The 11,660-nt window shown below is 39.4% G+C and overlaps 1 protein-coding gene across 3 annotated transcripts in view; it reads right to left on the bottom strand.

Moving 5' to 3' along the window:
* Positions 1-11,660, bottom strand: part of zswim7 (zinc finger, SWIM-type containing 7) — a 42,493-nt gene that overhangs the window by 12,528 nt on the left and 18,305 nt on the right. For 2 of the 3 annotated variants that reach the window (XR_014801494.1, XM_084941739.1), the window contains exons 3-5: positions 10,700-10,802; positions 6,527-6,631; positions 3,181-3,297 (exon numbers count right to left, since the gene is read on the bottom strand). Coding sequence is in view for 2 of the 3 variants with exons in the window: in XM_084941739.1 (XP_084797865.1) it covers positions 3,187-3,297; positions 6,527-6,631; positions 10,700-10,802 (319 nt within the window). In the remaining variant the exon portion in view is untranslated. Of the gene's footprint in view, positions 1-336; positions 3,298-6,526; positions 6,632-10,699; positions 10,803-11,660 lie in introns of those variants that run through there. The other variant, XM_084941738.1, reaches the window with a different exon arrangement.

Genomic DNA, 11,660 nt, shown 5'->3' with positions numbered 1-11,660 from the left:
TGAATGGGATCCAAACTAAGAAAAATTACTGCTTATCATCTTCAATCCAACATAATGTTACAACTGCAAACACTCCTCTATACTGCCATTATATTTTATATTGTCAACATTCAGTGCCACTGTTTATTAACTTATTTATTACAAAAATATATATCTTTGAGAATGTAAAGTTCAAAAAAAAACACAAAAACAAAAAAAACACACAAACAAACTTGTGTGGCTACATCTGTACTTGTGGACCTAAAAGGTACAGTATGTCTGTGGTTACTTTTGGCTTGTGAACCTTTAAAAGTTGAACTCACACTCTTACTTATCACACCTTAGTATGCAGACAGATTGTTTTTATAGTTTTTATTTAATTATAGGAGGAGCTAAAAAAAAGTAACTTTCATATCAATTCAAAATTAGAGTCAGATAACAAATGTAACACCTGTATGAAGCAGAAATGTTCTCAATGTTGTCTGCTGCTCAACTGCTCAACTCAACTAAGTGCCAGTGTGTGTGTGTGTGTGTGTGTGTGTGTGTGTGTGTGTGTGTGTGTGTGTGCGCGCGCGCGTGCAAGCAGAAGAGCTCGGCAGTGCAGAGATGGAAGAAAAATGCACTTTTCTGCTTTGTGGAAGTTATGGTAACTGATTTAAAAAACAAAAAAAACAGGGAGAAATGGAAAAATTAAAACAACATTTTTTCTTCCACATGAATCACGTTTCATAGCCACAGGGTCTTTTTGGGGAGAGGGGCAAAAATTAGCTCGACTCCAGTGGCTATTATACTGAGTAAGCACTTTCTGGCTCCTAGAAGTCGTAGTTAGGGGACCACTTGGAATTACCAGGATTTCTGCATTGATTACTTGTGGGGTTTAGTTTCTGTAGCCAAAGTGAAAATTCCAGATAAACACAGATGTTAATAATGTCCATAGACCCTTGGCCCATAAGTGTTATTGGATACCCAAGTTGTCTAGTGTTTGATATCCATTATCATTCTTACTCAATGTTTTTTTGCTATAGTGATACATGAAGAAATGTTTTAGAAACTTTGATTTGGTGTTACTCCCAGTTTCTTCATTTTTTTTCCTGCAGGGAAGAGACGAGCAACACTTTGGAATTTCCTATGCGTATCTCTGAGACTTTTTTTTGATTGAATCTCTTTTTTTCTTTTTTGGGGGGGGGATTTTCAAAGTCCTATAACCCACACCCTCTCATCTCCTTAACTGGAGAACCTTTGTCTTCAAGTAACTTTTAGAGTAGTTGTGAGCACAGAAGTGCAGTTAGGTTTTCCGCCCTGGCACTGTGAGCGATTACTCTGTTCTGCTGAAAGTACAGTCATTTCTTTGTAACCACTTTATTCAGATTCTGTGCATCTATATTTGTGACCTAGATAAAGATCAGACCATGTTTCATGGAGAATCGATATAGAAATCCTTGTAATTCCAAAGGATTCACCAACTTTGTCTTGCAGCTGCAGAAAAATAGCACAATTTGATTTGAGCAAAGGCAGACCCATTAATATGATGCAGTTCAGCACAACACATGTGTGGTTGTGCTCTGCATGATTTACATTTCCAAATGCTCAGGAAGAGGAATAACTGATTGCACCCTTCATGGAAACATTGCATCTGTGCAAAGCTGCTTTCTATTGAGCTACATGATGACATACCGTAGATACTGTAGCAGACCTGAAAGCTAAGTAAAACTTGATTCTTCAGATCATTGCAATTTGATTTATTATTCTGTATCTAAGCACTTAAAGGCATAAAGCATCACTGCTTTGATTTATTTGGGAATAAATGAATGTGACTCGCCTCAGGAGTACAGCTGACAATGCCCTCCCCCACATGGACAGTCTCAGCTGGAATCCTGAGGCCCTGTTAGTGAAGCCAGTCGTCAAGACTGCACCGACATTAGCCTTTTAATTTAAGTAAACATGGCCATTTTAACTGAGCTCTCAAACCGATGACTGAGTCTAACTGAAGTAAAAAACAAAAAGAATAAAGGATAGGGTAACACTAGAGAAATAATTTGTTACACACTCTCAGTGGTGCTCATAGTGCAGCAAACCTCACAGAAGTGTTGCTGTAACTTTCAAAGCTCAGCATATGCAAGAGCATGTAAGATTAACCAGAGCACAGCGGTTTTATTTGAATTCTCACACCTTGTGTGAAAATGAGCAGGTGTTTTGGTCAACAGAGACCCATCACTACACAAATGAGAGCTTTGCACTGACATTTCTGATCATTTCCTGTTAGCTGTGCTTCACTGGTGGTGTCGAACCACGTTTTGTTGATGTTAAAACAAGCGTAGCGTCTGCCTCCAGTGCTTCATTATCTCCCCCACTTCATTTGCTTTTGTGTGTAGTGATCCACCTCTGACTAAATTCAAGGGCTAAAATACAGGAGTGTGCAGCGTTTAGTACATTCCAATGGAGACATCTACACTGTAAATGCACTGTAACGTTGTATTACTGTTTATGTTGACTGATGTGTGTAAAAAAAACCCAAACAAACAAAAAAAAAAAGTACTGTAGGTGTTCAGCTTTTCTCAGCCAGCTATCGATGTCAAACTATTGCCTTCTTTTTCAATTTCAACAGTAAGTCAAAATAAGTTGACTGAATTCAACATTCCTGCCTTTCATTTCGAAGTACCTGTCTGTCAGTGTGCTCTAGAGTTGCTACTAATCAGGAAAAACTTCCTCTGTGGTCAAGCTGATGTTCAAGTTTTCCAGAGGCCATTCTTTGGTTTCTTCAACAAAACTGCTAACTGATATTGCTATTTAACATGATAAAATCTGTATGTATGGTGAACTATTTTGTTAATAAAGGCAATGTTTATATTGTTAAACGCCAGCTTTTTCCCCCCGCCTGAGGTTAAAATTGCAAACCATGTGACAGTCTAAATTTCCCACACTGGAAAGCTTCTTAAGTGCTTTCAGTATGAAGATGCTGCCTCATGAACTGACAGTTTCAGATAAATATAGACCAGTCCATATTCAGCGAACAGATGTTATTTCCTTGAAAACAGATTAAGAACTCTTCCAAAAGAAAAGATGAATAGAACAACATCTGTGGTCTTTCAGAGAGACATAACAGCGTTCCCTGCTGTGTCATGAATGTCACTACACTGGCTTCTACCCAGGATGCTCGGTGCTCCAGCGCATGCCTCTGTAGGGCCAGGTGTGTCGATCTACCTGCAGTCACAGGTCCATCGTCCCACTGAGCAGCAGGGACATCTGCTGATCAGATACGCTTTCCTGCTGAGTCGCAGCCATAGCCTGACTCAGGTACACAGCCAGGATATGTTTGCACTGAAAGAAAAGATCGCAGACACCGATTCATTAGATTAACAGCAGAGCCGGTGTGATTAATGAGACTGATATGAAGTTGTAATGACATGCCAGTAATTTAAATTCAAACATCTCATGTAAACACCAGACTAGAAAGGAGCAGTTTGGCTCTAACCTGTTGGGCAGGGATAGCTCAGTAGAGTGGTGACCCCATGATTGGAAGGTCGGGGGTTACCATCCCTACACACTGCTCCCCGGGCGCCCAGTGGCTGCCCACTGCTTCACTAAGTGAATGGGTTAAATGCAGAGAGGAATTTCCCCACGGGGATCAATAAAGTATACATTAAATATTCCAATGAATTATTGTATAATACACTGAGCGTATTAGTCAGTAACTTAGAATATCTATATCTAATTAAAAATGTTCATAAATGGAGACACATGGAGAGCAGTTATGATAAAGAGGATTTTGTTTGTGTGTGGACGTTTGTGTACAAAATAAGCAGTAATTCCAGTAGCGTAATGTTTGCTGAATAACAAGAAGCTCTGCAGCTCTCAGGATCTGTGAACGTGTTCATTAGCCCCTCTTATTATCAGTATAAGTTACTCATTGATTTGTTTTCCTCTTCAGCCTACTGCGTAGGGCTGGGCCATATCATACCTTTCACGGTAATACCGGTATAATGTTGGACAACGATAAGAAAATGAAATATCGCGATAGAATATGGGTAAAACGCGCATGCGCAGTGCCTTTGTTTTCATATGCACATGGCGGAAAAAGCATGGCGGCGACGGAGAATGAGAAGGGCGAAGGCGGAACGTTGAATGAAATGGATGAATCAGAATTGGTTTGTAAAAATGCTGCAAATTCAGGTTGCTGGTTTGGCTTTCGTCCGTCAGACACACAACAAAGCACTATTTTTGGTAGCGCATGCTAGCGGGCCGTCGTTATTACTGTGTTTTTTAGAAAATACGGCACACTTAAAATCAATCCTTTGATTTTTCTGAAAATCGACAGTGCCCCTTATAGTCCCATGTGCCTTATGTATGAATTCTGGTTGTGTTTACTGACCTCGAAACGATTTTATGTGATACACGGCGCTCGAAAATCTGTCAAATGTTTTAGTACGACTTTGCTAAGCTACGAAGCCGCACCGCTTGATGGACTGTCGGAGCATTACAACTACCATAGGCAGGAGCCTCGCGGAGTGATACGTACTGTGCTTCAACATAATATTACCGTATTGTGTGTGTATAACCTCTTTTTAAGTTTTGTGGATATTATACATGGTTATGCTGAGGATATGTCGGCCAATTTCCACTGGAAATGCCTTTTGGTTAAACTGTCAGCAAGGAATTTGCATTTCCACTGTTACATTTTTATATAACTTTAATGCACATAAAAAACAGCTGCTTGTTTAAGTGAAAATACATTGATGGTTGTTTTGTTTTTTTTGCACTAATAAAGTTGTGGAGTTGTAAAGTATTTTGTCTAGTGTCAATTATATCGTCAGTTATATCGTTATCGCAAATTTTCAAATGTATATCGTGATAAATACTTTTGGTCATATCGCCCTGCTCTACTACTGCGTGCACTGCACATCAGCTTCACCTGCACATTAGTCTGTCTGTGGATTTTTTTTTTCATCCAATTCCTTAAAAAAGGAGGTTAAAAATGACCTCAAATTCTAAATCTGCAAAAGCAGAGAAGTTTATTTGGTAGCCTCTCCTGTGAACTGTTTACTAGCACGTGGCTATGGCAGGTGAGCTCCTTTATATGTCCACCGACCTATACTTGTCAGAGCAGTACTACCTCATCTGTCTTCTTGTGGTCATGCTGGAATCTGCAGTGCACGGGAATGAATGAAATAGCTCTAGTGAGGCAGGACTACACCCTGCATGCGTCTCATTTTTGACTTTGGGATTGTGAGAGTTCTTTAAAATGAACTCGTTCACCATTTTGCTTCACATTTGGACCGACACAAACTCGTCTCCGCCGTCATCTAACTGGACAAAGAGTTTGATGAGCATTTACATTTTTCAGGAGGAAAGATATCAATGGCGCTGACGTGCTCATGAGGAGTCTCTATGGTCTGTTGCAGCTCTCTGTTTCTCACACCGATTTTAGCAGCGTCCTCCAGGGAACGGCCTAATGGTCAGAGGACGAGTGAAGATCGTTTACTTGCAGATATTTGGAGCCAAAACAGTTAGCTGGAGCGAAGGGAGGTAGACGCCCATCAGTGACCAGATAAAAACAAGTCCTGACCACATCTGTCACACACATTTCAACATGGGCTTTGTCTTGCTTGAGTTGGCAAAGATTTTCCACTTAGATCATGCTTGAATGACAAGACACAACTCTGTGTGTGTGTGTAAATATACTACTTTATACAATGGAAATGTCCCCGTCACGTTCCAAAATATGTAAAGGTTTGGTGTGGTTAGCCACTGCTCTGGGGGTTTCACCTCTGGGGCTATAAATACTACTACTACTCAAGCCCCTGACAGCTGGAGGACTACCATTTGAAGACTGCAAGGAGCAACCAGGTCGGGAAAATACAACAAACTCCTATGAGTGCTTTTCAGAAAACAAAACACAACCTAGGCAATCAAATACAAAGCATTAGAACCCTTTGTAGTGAAGACACCAATTAGGTGCAAAGCAAAAAAACCTCAATAGCAACATGTCGTATAGCTTCCTCTTGTTATTGATATAATAGCAGCAAGTATCAACACTCTTAATAAAACATGTCATCCAAGTGCTCTTAACTTGACTTGGTGGTGTTTCTGAAATGGATATGAGAAGGTGAAGAGGAAATAACAGAGAAGAAAATAAGGAAGCAAATAAATTATCTAAACTGACATACAATTAAAAACTACTAACATAAACAGCACGCACCCACAACACTGGACTACAAATAAACATAACTATTTTTCTTCCTCATCATTTATAGGAATACTGTGATGTAAAGAGCTCAGCTGATCGTTGGTTTGTGAAAGCATCCTTATCACAGGCAGTGTAATCTTTATCGGAAAAATAAAACAAACACTAAATGCAGCTACAAAAAGAAAATGCACTTTAATCAGCCTTTTTTTTTTAGCTTTAAAACTATCATTGGCAAGTACACAGATACATTTGTGTAGCACTTATATTTAAATGATATTCCCTCTCCACTCCCCACACCTACCCAACTAAAAACCTTTAGTGCAACACGACATATGGTCATATGGACATATGTATGAGACTTACCACCAGGCCGTCATTTCTACGTAGCACACTGTAGGCAAAGGCTGGACATGGGCAGTAGTGGCAGGACAAGAAGCAAGTGTACAAACGTCCCGAGCCTCCCGTTACCTGAAAGATATTAATGCAAAACATACTTAAATATGTGACAAAGTTTGTGTTTACTGACCTCAAATGAAATAAATGTCACTTGCAGAGGTATCATTTGTTGTTTATGAGGGGGATTCTGAAATTAAATCTGACTACAGTACTGCAGAGGCAGTTGTGTAGATGAGAAGTGGAGATAAAAAGCATGCAATGGAATGAAGGAAAACAAGTTGTTTCCCCAAATGATTCTCAACGAGTTCAGGCATAGCTGGCCGAGTTGTGGATATTACAGACGTGATCTTGTTCCATATAGATCTTTCCCCCCTTTTTATATCCATCTATCTATATAAATTTAAGATTGAGAAATATTTTGTTCTAAAACCTTAAAAAAACAAAACAAATGTAACTATGATGTAGACCAGCAAACAAACAAACCGTCTTTCCTAGTGTTCATATGATTACCTCAACCAAGGAGGTTATGCTTTTGGTGCTGTGCATGGTGTGAGTGTGTCTCTTTGAGACTACTGAACCAGTGGAGGAGAGAAGAAGAGATTGCTACAACAGATGAACAGTACCTGAAAGTCATGTCCTTAAGAAATAGGAAAAACAAAACAAAACAGCAAAGACCGGACACAGAACCTGAGAGATGCATCTGAACCTTTTGTTTGACCCATCTACCCTCTTAGACAAGGCCTCATCAGAAATGGTCTTAGTGGAAGAGTGGCTATCAAGAAGCCATTGCTAAGGAAGGAAAACTGAGAGAAAGGGCTGAGATATGACAAAGTACACAAGAGCTGGACTGAAAATCAGTGGCAGTGGGTCTGATGGAGCCCTTTGAGTACTCTATATAAGAACCAGTCCACGTACCATTGTGGCCAAGCGTATATAAAGAGCTGACCTGTTTTTCATCTCTCTCACAAGCTCCCGGACTTACAGATTTCTAATGTTCTGCTCACTCACCCAAGCACACACCTCCCCACAGATTTACTGATCAGTTTGTAAACAACATAGTTGATGCATATCTTACTTGTGTGGAAGCTAGAGCCACTTGTAATGCTGAAGACTAGTTACAGAAATCATAGGAAAGCTTGCCTTTAAGGCTCTGTTGAAGAATAGAGGTGATCAAAACACATATTTACCTTCAAGCAGATTAAGACTGTTTTGCCTTGTATACTGTATTTCTATGTATGTTTGCACATGTTTCAATTTCTGTATTTCCCATTTTGCTAGCAAAACAAAGAAATGAGGGGGGGGGGCTCAACACTTTTGCAGAGCATTGCACTTCGTAGACCGCATGCCGGCACATGCCAACTTTACCCTTCAAATTTAGAGGAATATAATGGTGTAAACTATTCTTTAGCTTCTACCAACTACATGATTTCTCATTAGTTATTTAGATAAGTAATAAATAATGCATTTTTAAAAAACCTGGGTGGGATGCCTAATGGCCTTGGCTGACTGAAGCTGCTCATGATGTCAGCATTCGCTCCCAGCTACACACAGTGATTTAGGTGCCGTCCTCATACACATGACACACGAGGACATTAAGTCGGTGGATTAGCTTGACACTTCACAATAACTAATGCTTGCCAAGATGGCAGAGCAGGCTCCATTATTCTCCAAAGCTTCAATGAATTACCTTTGCCTCTGACCTACAAAAGCAAAAACACCTCATTTATTCAATGTGACACTTCATTATTTAAAAAAAAAAAAAAAAAGGCACAAAAGAGACAATTACATAGACTCACAACACCTCACTAAAGATGTACTTTCCACACCAAGATGAGGACAGAAGCTGTAAAACTGTGACCACATGGACAAGGACCACTACAGTTTCTAAAGAGCCAAGTTTAAAATCAGCTCACACCAGCTTTTTTTGTTTTCATGAGGCTCTGCTGCAGTTCTCACCACAAAGCTAGTGGCAAGTATCATCAAAAGACACCAAACTGCGCTTGCACTGCTTGGCAGGCATCGAAGTTTCTTCAAAAAAGAAAAAACGCTATACATCAGCGTCTCTCTGTTACTCACTGCAGTTGGACTCAGCAGAGTTCTGGCTTCATCTCTTCTACAAGCAGTGGCTCCCATGAGAGTATTTGCCATTAACGTTAGCCAGAGGAGCAGGAACTAGGGCAGCTCTCCGTTCCACGCCACAAACATGGCTTTGGGGAAATTTATAGTGGGAAGTCATTAAGATACGCTATCCCTGTGTCTGTATGCCAACATGCTGTATATGTGCATTATCAGTCAACCCTGACTGGGTGCATTTATTCTGACTTACAAAACACAGACCTTGAGATTCTCATGTGTAACGATGAATTACTTTAAGAACCAAAAAGCCTTCATGTTAATGCTACAAAGACTTATGTTTTACATTCCATTAAGAAGAATGGTTTAGCTAATAACTAATGGCACTTCAGAGAGGATTAAATAAACCCTCCTTACAGCCAGTCACACATCATCTCAGCAGGCCCTGTCACCACCACCACCTTAAACTGAAACCTTAAAACATGACCTGAACCGGATATTTGATAGATAATTAAATAACTTACAGACAACATTTCATATTGTCACCTTGAACGGTGAGAAGCTGTAATAACTTTCTATTTCCCCACTATATTAATGACAGTTGACTCAAAAACATTTATTTTAAGTTTCAGTACTTCTAAGACTTCACCACTCACAAATTCTCTTTCCAAAAAAACAAAACGGTGGTACATTTCTTATCAAAAGGTCATTCGACTTTAAGAATGAGATAAGACTGTAAAGAAAAATTGCACTGAAATGCCAAGTTCTCATGGGTTATTCATAAGGTGACAAAATAACCACCACAACATGAGAAACTCCGTCCAACAGAAACAAATTATTAGTAGGAAATGCCAAAAATGGCCGAATCTGTTCATTTATCATCTTCTTTCCATTGAACACACGCATCACTGCACTTCCAGTAAATGCATTTCTTTCCCAAATAACATTATTTTTGTAATGTGGTGAGAGACGGCTGCTCCCTCCTCTTCCCGCCTTACAGGAAATTGGCATAAATGCTTGACATGTGGATGACTAATTGCAGAAAAGCCAGAAAATGAGCTAAAGCTCCAACTCCCAGTGGTAGCATATACTTCCTGAAGATGCTCCAGTCTGATCAAAATCACAGGGCCTCAAGTCCAACCTTGAACATTATTTCATCACTTAACCTTTGATCCTCACAGCAGTAACTTCACCTCCTTTTTTATTTCTCATTAGAAATCAGGGACCTGCTTTGATTCATTTTAGCTGGAACCTAATATGTGTCTTCATGCACTTCTCACTATGTTCTGATGTGTTCAGGTATTTTTAAGGGGTTGGTTTGATTTTAAATGCTAACTACTGACAAGTGAAGTCAGAGAGCAGTGTAAGCTAAATGTCTGAGCCATGCCTCTGAGACATGATTTGAACAGACACTGTTCAATTAAAACTTTATATAAGTGCCACCTGGCTGGATTACAGGAGGAAACTCACAGCTGTCAAAATGAACTTATAAGATGCAAAAGCAAATTTGATGCTTTTGGATTAAAAAAAAAAAAAAAAAATCGAAAACTCTCAAGTGATTCAAGTTGCCAGAAATATTTAGAAATACTGATGTAAAATGGTCAGACATGAGGTAGCTGCGGTGTGAATGATGTGGAAAAGTTAAGTTGTGCTGAAAATTTCACAACACGAACAAAATCCATGTCTTTATTTAGCTGCATTGTGCTCTAACGCTCCTTTCATAAAACTATTTTTTACAAGAGGCTAAAGGAGTTTACAGGAAATTCAGGACACAATGACCACAACCTTGGTGGACTGCTTTGTTTCTCCCACTACAAGTGATGCCTTGTCCCCCTGAGGCCAACTCATAAGCTTGCAGCATGACTCAGGACAAATTTCAGGAAAATAGTCCTTTTTCTTTCACATTAAGTAATTTCCTGTCTTATAAAAATGTTCTTCATGCGTAAAATGCTTTTGTAAATTTGTACTTTTAGGAAGGAATTTCTCACATGCAGTGAGAAACACCTTTTATGACCTTGGCAGGCACAGAGAAGTGAGACTCTGGCTTAAAAAAAAAATGAGACAGACCTGAAAGGCCTTGCGTCCACTGGGAGCTGTCAAACAGGTGACTGAGTGCTGGTCAACCAAATCCAAAGCCTGTAACGCACAAGACCCGAAGACAAACTTCAGCCTATGAGACAAGAAGAAGAAGGAGTCGTCAAAACAACAACAGAAGCTTTGTGCTCAGATTTAAATGTGTATAAGAAAAGCAAAACAATTAATCACAGAAACCTGTCATTCCTCAATTAAAAATGCCAGATCGTCATGGATTTTAGGAGTTTGCTGATTTTTCTGTTGTTATATTATAGCAGTTTTCCCAAAATTTGAAAAAATGGGTTAGCCACCCACAGTTTGGATGAATTATTATTATTATTTTTTTCAATATTTTATTTTAATTTTTTCAGCATAGAAAACCCCATCAACAAACAAATACAGCTCAGGCGCTGAGATGATAGGACAAGAAATAGCACAATAATAATAATCAATAGGGAAAGACAAAAGAAAAAAAGAAAGAAAACATTAAAATTAGAAACTACCAGTATCCATAATGAATTAAATGTCATGAATATGTAATAAACAGGGAAATTGCAGTGCCATGGTACATGTTTATACAACGTGAGCTTTCTCAAGGTGAGTACAAAACGGAGTCCAGGATTTTGAGAAAACATTTGCTGCAGGTGTTTGCAGGTATCGAACTTTTTCCAGTTGAATGACTGATAACATGTCATTGAGCCAGATACTGAAGGAGGGAGGAGCAGCGGACTTCCATTCCTTTAGAATAAGTCTTTTCGCAATCATCATTCCGAGGTCGATTGGCACCCGCACAGTCGCAGGGATAGTTCTGGAATGTACACAGCCAAAAACTGCAATTTCTGGATTGGGTGAGATGGAAATCCCATAAGCTTTAGAGTATCAATCAAATATTTTGGACCAAAAATTGGTCAATGAGGGGCAATGCCAGAAAGCGTGAGCCAATGTGCTCTCTGAT

The sequence above is a fragment of the Perissodus microlepis genome, chromosome 10 (genome assembly GCF_051167445.1).
Source record: "Perissodus microlepis isolate ML-2025 ecotype Zambia chromosome 10, ASM5116744v1, whole genome shotgun sequence".
NCBI lineage: Eukaryota > Metazoa > Chordata > Actinopteri > Cichliformes > Cichlidae > Perissodus > Perissodus microlepis.
The sequence above is the reverse complement of the archived record's forward strand: the minus strand, read 5'-3'. Positions and strand labels throughout refer to the sequence as shown.